Below are 12,111 nucleotides of genomic sequence, written 5' to 3'. Positions count from 1 at the left end.
GATTACACAGTTAAGGATTGGGAAGAAGTGGAGTCAAATTGGAGAACAAGACTAAGTTTCAGCTATGTAAATTGGTAATTAAAATATAGGGCATTTTTAAAATGCTTATTTTTATTTTATTTATTTGTATATATTTTTTTGGTGATAGGGACTGAATTTGTTCATGCTAAGCACAAATTCTACCACTGAGCCAGCACCTTACATGCTCCTTTTTTAGTTTATTTTGAAATATTCACAAGAAGTTAGAAAAATAGCACTGAGAGGTCCCATGTACTCTTCACCTATTTTTTCCCAATGCATCTTGCATCATTATTGTACAATATCAAAACAGGAGATTGCCATTGGCATAATCCAGAGTTTATTCAGATTTCATCAGTTTCACCACATACATTTGGAGCATATTTACACAGCAATCAAGAGACCTGTTATTCATAACACTTAAAAATTAGGGTGTAGCTCAGGTAGAGTGTGTGCTTAGCATGCACAAGGTCTTGAATTCAATCCCAAGCGCAAAACAAGGGGGGGCAGGAGATATGCTATACTTAGAGTTTAAATAACTATATAAGCATTTATAGACATTATATATAATATATATATGTACTACATTATAGAAATATAGATTCAACATTTTATTTTAAATACCTGTTTCCCTAGGGTCACTTTGAAAAGCTAAGTAAAAAATAAAATATTATTTTACATAGTGTTCTGTTTTACTCAGAAAGTGTCATTAGAAATTAAGACACTGTTGATTCAGAAACAGAAACAAGAAAAAATGTGTATGTAATGAGAAACAGCATCACTTTTTAGAATTTTAGTAGTCTTTTCAAAACCTCAATGTCAGTAGACTGGCATCTCAGCACGGTCCTTAACTGCTGTAAAAACACAAAAGCCATAGGGACTGCTTCCTAATGCACCTGGGTGCTTTAGGTACTGTCTGCTTTATTTCTGCCAGGAGAAATAGGAGGGCACGGTGCACATCCTAGCACTTCCCAATGATCACAAGATGAGCTGACATATTCCTGTAGAGTGAGGGGATGCTGCAGGTGGGACATGCAGCAGTGTTGCCATTTCTAACTCTGTATGCTGTTTTCCAGGCTGAAATTTGGAGGAGACTCTTACCTGTTATTTGCCATATTTTCTTAGCTGTTAGCAGAAATGCTGTGGTAGAGAGTATGTTCTTTCAAATAGCTTTACAAAGGAAACTGTTACTATATAATTATCAATTATAACCTCTTGATTTAGAAAATGAAATGGCCGGTTCCTGGGGAGTTTCACTTTTCAGGCAAATAGCTATATACTGGGATTGGATTGATTTCACGGGTATGATTTCAGAATCGTCAAATTTGCATTTTCATCCTCTTTTTGTTTTATTCTGATAGGGAGATTTGGCTGATTCCTTTTTCATTGTAGAATCTGGAGAAGTGAAAATTACTATGAAAAGAAAGGTAAATATTCTGTCCTAAAAATTCACGTATTAGCAAGGAACATGTTTTCTTTTTGATACTGAGCCTAAGTTTAAGTTTTATTTTCATAAGCTGATCAAAAGTTAATATTTTTAATTCCTTGTCAGGGTAAATCAGAAGTGGAAGAGAATGGTGCAGTAGAGATCGCTCGATGTTCTCGGGGGCAGTACTTTGGAGAGCTCGCCCTGGTAACTAACAAACCTCGAGCAGCTTCTGCACACGCCATTGGGACTGTCAAATGCTTAGGTAGGAATCACAATAGTGAGCATTGAAATTATGTCTGCATTTTATGTATTCATGTTGTTTAAATCATTTGGTTCAAAAATGTTGTGGGGTCCCCACAAAATGTAAGAGTTAGCACTGCATTGTAAAATCAATTTATGGAAGCCATTTTTTTTTCTTTGAAAATTTTCACATGTAAATATATTTCATTCTTTTGTGTATGTATGAAAAAACACCTTATTTTAATCATTGAAAGAAAAACTTGCAAGTGCCAAGTTTTACATCTAACCCATCAAATAACATATGCTATGTTCTTTAGGAGAAAAAGCTAAAATAATAATTTTGTAAAGTTCATTATTAGGCTCTGCAAGGTAAGTTGGAATATCTGTGAAAACACATACTCATCGAAGCACAGGGATGCCAGAGTTTAGGTTTATCAAAGTGTATCAACATTCTGTTGTTCAGCTGTTTATTCCTTTCTTCTATCAGAGGATCTTGGCAGAAATACCATCCTCAGCTGGAAGATGTTTGTATGTATCTGAGGTTTTATATCTGAGAAATCAATTACCATAGTAATAGGAAAATATAATTCAGGAAGCAGCAACAAAGATGGCACTTTAGAAAATTGATTCCACAGTAATTAGCCTCTCTGTGCTCTTTATCCACAGTTCAATAGGATAAAGTTAGTTTCTGTGTTTTTAAGATTTGCAGGGCTCTACAGAATTAACTTCTTAGAGAGGAACTTTTTAAAAAGCTTTAAATAAGTATATTAATCAGGTAATATATTGGATGAAAGAGAAGACAAGTAGACACAGGCAATTTTGCAGAGTAGAGCTATTAGTAAGAGTAAAGGTGATATGAGTGAAATTCTTTTAATTTTTTATTTAAAAAAATCTGAGTATTATCAGAAATGCAGGGAAAAGTAATAATCACAGAATCACCCACTATACCATCACCACTCAGTGATTTCTATTATTATAATTCTTTTTTTATCTTTTTATTTGCATGGGGTTTCTGTTTAAAAACAATTTTGTAAACTGCTTTGTTCATCCATTATAGCTTGGGAATTTTATCATTACATCAAATCTTAGCATTCAGTTAGGTAAATATATACATGATAAATCATTCAGTCACTCCTTACTGGCAAATATTTTATGGGTTTTAGCTCTAAGTTTTTGTGTATATGTGTGTACATAGATGGCTTTTCCATATCTAGAAATTTTCCTAAGAAATTATTCTCAGAAGTGTTCTTTAAAAAATGGCTTGATATAGATCACTTTTAGTTTTACTAATTTATATGCTACTAGCATTGCATTCACCCCATTCTTATAAACTCTGCCTTTTTTACTTTTTCAAATTTGAAAGGCAAAGACATTTTAATTTGTATTTCTGTGATGGAAAGTATGATATTTTTCATCTGTTTATTGTAAATTCAGCTCTAAAGTGCATGAGACAGGCAAGAAAAGTGATATAGGATATATTTATAGAAGTAAACAAAAGCATTATGTTGGCTGCCATTTTGGATTATATAGACAATGGTATAAGAGTAAAAACTTAGGTAACTTTTGTTCTTCACAACATGGCATTGTAAACCCTTAGACAAGACTAGGAAGTATTCCTTTGCCACTTTTGAAGGTGTTCATATTACTAAGGTAGCAACATCAACATTTTTTAAAATTGCAGGGCCTCCCATGACACTCTCTCATTGTTTTCCTGGCCTAGACCAGAAACCTCACACCAACCTAGCATTGCATATTATCTGCTGAGAAATCCAACAGTGTAGCTAGAGAGGACCCTGGCTGCTTCCTTTTTGAAACAGAATTTTAATCTTCATGGTTTTTCTTCATTTGACAGTATTGCTTAACACTTACACTTGTATCATTCACAGTTGCAATATAATGGAATAGAATAATGGAATGGATATTATATCAACTTGGAAATTCCACAGCTTTGCAAAGAGTGTTGTTTTTCATTTTTTCTTTTCTTTTCTTAGCCATGGACGTGCAAGCATTTGAAAGGCTTCTGGGACCTTGCATGGAAATAATGAAAAGGAACATCGCCACCTATGAAGAACAATTAGTTGCCCTGTTTGGAACAAACATGGATATTGTTGAACCCACTGCATGAAGCAAAGTATGAAGCAAGAAGACCTATAGTGACAAAATTACACAGTAGTGGTTAGTCCACTGAGAATGTGTTTGTGTAGATGCCAAGCATTTTCTGTGATTTCAGGTTTTTCCTTTTTTTACATTTACAATGTATTGGTAAATAGTAGTGATTTAATAGTCAATAGGCTTTAACATCACTTTCTAATTAGTAGTTCATTAAAACAACATTGATAAAATGACTTTCTACTCCTCAAAATTATTTGACTTAAAGTTTTATTATAATGATTGTAATATATTGAAAGTATCCATGTTTGAGAAGATAATTAAAAGATACTATCATAGGCAATGTGTTTGATTTATTCAGATTGATATCAAGTTAGTGACTATGCCCCTGTAAGAGAGAACTTGGCAATGAATCATGCAACCAGCATGGCATCACATTCTTTTTATAACTCATTATACAGTAAAATTTAATCATTTTCACTTTAAATTTTTTTTGGCTTGATAAGTTATGTGTTGGCCTTGGCCTATTGGTGAAATGGTATAAAACATCATATGCAATTTTAAAACTATATATTTTTGCAATAAAATACATTTTGACTTCTTTGGCATAATGTCAGTAACCTACATATTCCAGTGGTTTTAAGGAATGGCAATTTAGTTATTATAATAGGGAAAAGAGTCTTTCTAAGGTGAGCAATCATTAATGCAGTTTTCCCTCATCTAACATGTATCTTTGTTTCCCTTTTTCATTTTGCAACTTCCTGTATTTTTTACTTTAAAGAGTTTGATTTTGATGTGTCACAAAGTTTTTTGTTTTTTTTTTTAAAAAAAAGCTATTTAAACTTGTTAAATCTGACTTTTATCTTCTAAAAGCCTAAGATCTTATAATTAAAAGAAAAACCTTAGTCCTATACCAAAAATATGTTGAGAACCTTATATACATGCCCACAGTACATTTCTTTCTTCTTCACTTGACCTACACGATATGGTCCTTTGCATATATCTGCCTTCACACATTTCTGTTCTTCCTTGTGATGGTTGACAACACACAATCGTATTGATCGGCAGCCAGTGAGGTTTGCCTTTTTTTTCCCTTAAAACCTCTCTTAGTAGGTATAAAATTTGTAAGCAAAACCACATATAACAAAAAAGGAGTTTTTGTTCATACCATATATAACATCAGGCCTTGCCATTTGTGTTAATGTCTACTCATAAACTTACCAGATTTTCATTGATCACTGATATGCTTTTATTCTGACATATAAAACCTAATTATATTCAACCAAAGCAATATAATCTTATATTATTTTTAGGTTCCATGATCCAGTGTCTAAAAACATTAACTCTAACCAGTATTCACATTTTGGGAAACATGTATCAAAAGAATATATACCTACATGGGTAAAATTATTGTGGGGCTATTGTCCTACTAGAGGATGTTTATGGTCCTACTTGTATATGAAAACATGGTAAGAATTTTAATTGGATAATGTATATATAAGAAGTTAAAGTATGTAACTTATAACATCAGCCACATTTCAGAATATTGTTTTAACACTTTTGCAAAACCTTGTAGGGAAAGGGAGCTTGCTATATGAAGATGACTTGTTGTCTATTTAAGACTTTATTTTAAAAGCCATGTCTGTTAAACAAGCAAAAAAAGAAAATTTCTGGTTCATCATTCTGTATTCTTTATTCACTTTTTCCATTTATCTCTTTTGTCGAATAAGCTGATTGTTAACTATTCATGGAACAGTAAATAATGCCTGTTTAATAAAGAACTTTGACCAAGGCTATAAATGCCAGTTATGTTATTTTCAGTATTGTTGGTTATATTTAAATTTTCCTTATAATAAAGCACACTTTTATAATAAAATATGTGAATTACTGTTTTTAATACTTAATATGACTTGCAGCATAAATGTGATGAAAAACATGATAGACATGTGGCATGTGAATGCAAATGAGCCCCAAGGTATAACTCCGCAAGAAAGTATGTTTTTTTAATGGCAGTAGTTATATGTGAAATAACGGTGGTTATGTTAATTTGGACTTTCAGGTAACCAAATAGGGCTAGTAATGTAGTTCAGTGGTAGAGTGCTTGCCTAGCATGTGTGAGACCCTTGGGTTCAATTCCCAGTACTGCATCAAACAAAAAAAACCACCTAAAACGAGCAAAAACCTTGGTGCTAGAATAACCAAATAAAATAGGCTAACTAGAGAATTTATGTGTAAATTATCTAAGTAAAACAGCTCAAGTTTGACTTGTGGTTGTCACTTTTTAGTCACTATCCAAGAGTCCTTACCAGGACTCTTGCATATATTTGCAAGTTATAGGAATTCCTTGGAAGTTTTCATGCAAGGATGGAGCTTCCTGACACATCATGTATGGCTTGGGAAGGGGTTAGGAATTCTTCCTGAAGAACAAAGATGCTTCTCCTTGTTTTTAAAAGGTTATGTGTATTTCCTGCGTATCAATATGAATTAAGGCTTTGTACATATATATATTCTACAAAAAACAAGTTGGGTGAATATATTTGGGTTACTATTATAAGCTAGAAGACAACTTAAAGTGTTCAAAATGCTTCTAAAGAAGCAGGGTATGAAACAAGGACATTAAAAACTATAAGATTAAGGTGCTGAGTTCCTTTCTAAAGCATCTTTTAAATTTCTGAAATATTTCTCTTCTTAAGAAATCTTATATTTCTTATAAGGATTAGATGACCTTCAGCATTCTTAATACTTACGCTTAGAGGTATTACATCTGGATTAAGCCAAGGCTTTGTTAAATAGCTAAAAAGGGGATTCTAATATCTAAATAAAAATTTAACAGTTGTAAGGAATGTTGGATTCTAAAATTAAAAGTGTGACATACACGCTGATGTTGAATACCAAAGAATTTTGACAAAAAGGAAGAAATTGGAATAGGAGTTGAGACAACCTCACCTGTTCCAGGATATTTCTAAGGCAGCAAGACTGGCTGAGCAACTGAAAATAAATAGTTGTTCATCTTCACAGGTATTAAAAAAGTCTTACAAGTGCAATGATTTATGAAAATCCAAGCAGCAAAGTATAACCATTATTTGCAGAGGACTTGTGTGCCCAACAATAACCATGTGAGTTTAAATCAGTTCAATTTACCACAAAGAATCAGTGATTTCAACTAAGATTTAATTTGTGAGTTGACAGCAGAACTCATGAAGAATTCAGATATCATATCTAATTCTTATCCTGTTTTCCAACTAATGTTAATCATGAGCCTGGTATATAGAGAAAATTATATAACATTTCCAGTACAGATTCAGATAATTTTGAGAAAAAAACTTTTTATTTGACCAATATGTGGTTTTTTAACTTTTTATGCTCTTAAGTTTGTAAATAAAAATCCTTTTAAAGGGGCTGGAGTTGTAGCTCTGTGGTAGAGTGCTTGCCTAGCACATGTGAGGCACTGGGTTCAATTCTCAGCACTATATAGAAATAAACAAAATAAAGGTATTGTGTCCACCTACAACTAAAAATGTTTTTTAAAAATCCCTTTCAAAACCTGAAGTTACACAGATCATCTACATGTGGGAAGGTGTGATGATGCTATGAAATGAAATAATTGGTCTATACCTTAAGAATAGGGCTGGCATTGTGGCTCAGTGGTAGAGTGCTCACCTAGCACTGGTGGGACCTGAGTTCAATTCTCAGCACCACATAAAAATAAAGGCATTGTGTTGTGTCCATCTACACCTAAAAATAAATATTAAAAAAAAAAAAGAATAAAACGCGGGGCTGGGGCTGGGGCTGAGTGGTATTGCACTTGCCTGGCATGTGTGAGGCACTGAGTTCGATTCTCAGCACTGCATATATGTTTACACACCCTAACATAAATGAAGGTCTATCAACAACTAAAATATATGTATAAATTAAAAAAAAATAAAATTCCACCAATTGGGGAGGTGGTTTTCTTACATTTTGATTTAATCATAGCCAGAATCTTGCCATTTTCCCAAATATAAAACTTGATACTGTGCAAACTGCATGCACATGAAATGATATTTGGTTAGCATCAACTGTAATGGTTTCCTTATAGCACATTAGGGCATTTTTTTTACTCTCAATTAGAAAGACAAAAAAAATGACTTTTCTTCCAGGAGCAAGAGAAAGTTGAATTGGAAATGGACTCTGAAATAACAAAAGCAGACATGGCTCATTACTGCAACAACCTAGATAGGAAACATTCTTTCTTCTATTTATCTTCAAAAGTTTATAAAGTAGAACCCTTGAATGAGTTTATGAGCAGCAAATATGACCAATCAAAATCTTGGATAAAGTCACTTCTAATTTCTTGTTTTCCATATTTGTCCTAATTGGAAACCTACCTAGGTCTTGCTGAGCAACAAGAGAACCAACTGTGTAACACTGCAACTTCATTGCTTCTTTTAGGCCAAGGCTGACACTTAATACAAGTGTGCTTCTCTTTATATAATGACTATATTCATGAAGTGTACAAAAATGATGTTTTTAAAAGTGAAATATTGTCAGACTGATGCTCATTTTGAGAACATCTTTGGTAAATTTTTTTTCTCTTACCTTCTCTTTAAAACTCAACAGAAAAATTAAGTGAATGACCTCAGCATTTTATTACTATAGAGCATTATGATTTGCTATGTAACTTGGAAGAGCTGAACTATAATAAATATGTTGTTTGCCTTCACGTGACTGGCACTGTGAGGGACACAAAATGAACAGTGCTTATGTAATGTAGCTGAAAGATGAGAACTGTTTTCAGATGATAGTACAAGTTGTGTATCATCTGAAATGACTGGGATCCAATGTTTTCAGGTTGCAGTTTTGTGAATTTTTAAATATTTGCATACCCGTTGAGCATCCCTGATCTGAAAATCTGAAATCCAAAGTGCTTTGAAATCTGAAGCTTTTTGAATACTAACATGATGCTCAAAAAGTTTCAAATTTCAGAGTATTAAGGATTTCAGATTTTCAGATTAGAGATGCTTAACCTTATAATGACTATATGGAGGAAGTGAACCTTAAAGCACATGGAAGGTGTTTGACAAACTTAGTGTTCAAGACAGCATATGATATTATTGTATATTAGAAAGTTTAAGATGCTTTATTTACCTGCAACTTTTCATTTATTTGTTTAGTAGGCACCCATTTATTAATTGCTTATTGTGGACCAGAAAAAAAGATGTTATCAGATGGTAAATGAGAGAGAAGGATGAAATATGTAAATATGGGAAGAGGCAGATATAAACAAAAATACCAAAAATGCCAAGTTTTTACTACAGTGTGATGAAAACTATGGGAGGGGAAAGTGCTGGGGAGTGATTGTGGCCAAATTATATCATCATATTGGGTGCATATACAAATATATAACAAGAAATCGCACCATTAGGCACGACTATAATGCACCAATTAAAATGTGGGAAGGAAACTACATATGACTCTAATTGTTCTTTATCAGACTTCATTGCTCCCAATATGAGGTACTTTTGACTAGCAAATAATAGAAAATGCATAGAAAACAGTCTAAGACACCAAATAGACATAAGTGGAAAATTATTATGTGAGAATTTGTGTTAAGCAAGCGAGATAACAGGAATTATCTATTCTAGAAAACTTTGGATTAAAAGATATGAGTCATTTGAGCTTGATTTTATAAACTGGAAGTGAGATAAAGTAGAATTACTTGTTGCCTTTTCTAAATACTCACATTTTCATTTATACCAAACTGGACAACTTAACAAAAACTTTTTGAGGGCAATGGCAGCCAAAAAGGATAGTCTTCTCCATAGTCATCCAAATTTATTTCTGTGTACTTGGATCTCTTAAAGCCCAGATGAATATATTCAGCTGCCTATAGGACTCCTGTATTCAAATTTCTTGCTTCATAGCAAGCTTAGCATCTTCAGTTGAACCCATCCTTTCCCCCTCCTCCAAGATGGTGAATCTGTTTTCTTCAATATTCCCTACCGCAGTGGAATCAACATACCTCAATTACCTAAACCTGAAACCCAGCAATCATTCTTGATTCTTTGCTTTCCCATTGACTCCTCTTCTTAATGGTTATTAAGTTAGATACCACATATCAGCCACTGAAGAAAGGTCTTGCTTTATGGTTCAAAATCAGAAACTTGTAGTTGATCAAGAATTTAAGAACAAGACACGTACTACTACTCAGCACTTATTAGCTCCCAGGCATTTCATTATAACTTGAGTTTATCTAAACACTTTGAACTAAGTTAATTAACTCATTTTCAAGTATAGTAGGATATATATATATGAATTCAAATAATCTGCTGAGGTACTATTGAAAAAGTGTTTGGGTACTATTTTAGATCAAATGTGTGCTCTATTGTCCTAATTTTGTACTTGTTGGGTGATTTCATTTGTTTATCTTTTTGCAATTTGAACAGTGATATACTCAATATTCAGACAAATGTCATGTGCTTGTACTTCTTAGTCAATCCAAGTAGTTACTGGTATGCCAGATATGGTAAATTACTTAATTTCACCTCTAAATAGGAGGTGAAATAAATCCTAAATAGGATTTATCTGTTTTTAAGAAAATGATCTTTAATTTATTAGAACATGATGTTTCTTTATCACAAGTAATTTTATAAGTTGCTGGAAAGACATTTTGATTTGAGATGACATTTTCTGACATTTTAGCATACATTATGTGCATATATACATATATATATATATATATATATGATACTTATATAAAATAAAATGACAACACTAGCCAAGAGAAGGTGTTAAAGAAACTGAATTTTTAATATCAATTTTATCATGGAATCATCTAAAGGACAGATATAAAAGTTTGTGTATCTGTTTTAGCCTAAGAATATAACTTAACATATGTAAAAATTTCTAAGGAGATCTTACTAGTTTTTTCCTTTGATCTTTGTTCTGGCTTATGGATTGCTGGTTTTGTTGATTACTCAAGAACTAATGATGATGTTCCTGTTAAATACTTAGCTTCCAGGAAAGTCTAATGAACAAATTTCTACTGAGAGGTATAGAGAATTCTAATAGTTTTATTAAGTTGTGACTAAACTATCTGAATTTAACATATATTTAAAAACTTGAACAAAAAAGAAAAAAATTTATATATATGTTTTTTATCTTTGTATTCATATCATTTAGCACAGTGGTCAACAAATAGAACTAAAAAAATGAATGGTAAAGCTTTACAGTGCTATTAAAGGATAAATTATTATTTATAATAATGTATAATATCTAGATCTAAAGTTAAATTAATTCTTCCCATCCTGGTGTCCTCCAATTAAAAAAAAACACCACTAATTAAGGCTTTGGTAAAAATTTTCAAATATTTTAACTTTTTAAAGTAACAGCTGAAAGCAGATCTCATAGTGTGTGCTCAGGAGGGATAAAACAGTGGCTTAAGTTTTTGAGATCTCATTTTTACAGAGAAAATATTTTTTTAGTTTACTGGGAGAAGTGAGCTAGGCATAAATACCCCAGGTCTTAATTTTAAATGATTAGCTGAACTCCAGGGGTTTTCTTTTTGTCACTAAATTAAATGTTGAAATTTATATTTTTTAAAATTATGGAGTAAGACGACTTTATTGTTCAAACAAACAAACAAACAAACAAACAAAAAAGAGAAGCTACAACCAGCATATATAGCATTCAGCAAAAATGGTCATTCTTTTCTTTGGGTTTCTCTATTGATAAGATTTACCTCTGAAAGAGGTAAATTCAAATCCTGTTCTTCTTTTCTTAGGGGACAAATAAACATTTTATTGTTTCTCTTCTGAATTATTTTAAGAAAAATGTTTGATTACTATTTGAGAACATAGAAAGTAAATCACATGGTAGGGAAGACATATTTTATAAATACTTTCAAGAATTTAAATGGGGACTCCTAAAGGAATTTAAAACTTGTTTCAACATATAAAGGTTATTTTGGATTTCTTTGTTTTTGTCAGGAATGCTACCTCTGAGTTATATTGCCAGCCCATTTTTAAAAATTACTTTGAGATAGGATCTGATTAAATGGCCCAGGCTGACCTCTAACTTGCGATCCTCTTGCCTCAGCCTCCTGAGTAGCTGGGATTTACACGTGTGTGCCATGGCGACCAGCTAGTTCGGATTTGTTTGGATTGTTATGTGGATTTCAAGTTGATTTAAAAATTCAAGTAATGTACTTAATTTTAAAGAAACAATTAGCTATAATTTTAGGGTAATTTCAAAAGTTTGCTTTTACAGACTTCTTACTAATGTGTTTTCCTCAACTTAATTTTTAACTAGACAGTCCACTGATCTAAATAACACCT

General features: G+C 32.4%; 1 protein-coding gene across 2 annotated transcripts in view; it reads left to right on the top strand.

Moving 5' to 3' along the window:
• Prkar2b (protein kinase cAMP-dependent type II regulatory subunit beta) overlaps positions 1–4,614 on the top strand; it is a 94,055-nt gene extending 89,441 nt beyond the window's left edge. For both annotated transcript variants that reach the window (XM_046422377.2, XM_046422378.1), the window contains exons 9-11: positions 1,380–1,445; positions 1,571–1,709; positions 3,679–4,614. In XM_046422377.2, coding sequence (XP_046278333.1) covers positions 1,380–1,445; positions 1,571–1,709; positions 3,679–3,812 — 339 coding nt within the window. In that variant the 3' untranslated portion in view covers positions 3,813–4,614. The remainder of the gene's footprint in view (positions 1–1,379; positions 1,446–1,570; positions 1,710–3,678) is intronic.
• Positions 4,615–12,111: the final 7,497 nt, after the last annotated feature.

This window comes from Marmota monax, unplaced genomic scaffold (assembly GCF_021218885.2).
Source record: "Marmota monax isolate L192 unplaced genomic scaffold, Marmota_monax_Labrador192_F-V1.1 WCK01_AAM20220418_F8-fsc00027, whole genome shotgun sequence".
Taxonomy (NCBI): domain Eukaryota; kingdom Metazoa; phylum Chordata; class Mammalia; order Rodentia; family Sciuridae; genus Marmota; species Marmota monax.
Note: the sequence above shows the minus strand (reverse complement) of the source record. Positions and strands in the feature narration are given on the sequence as shown.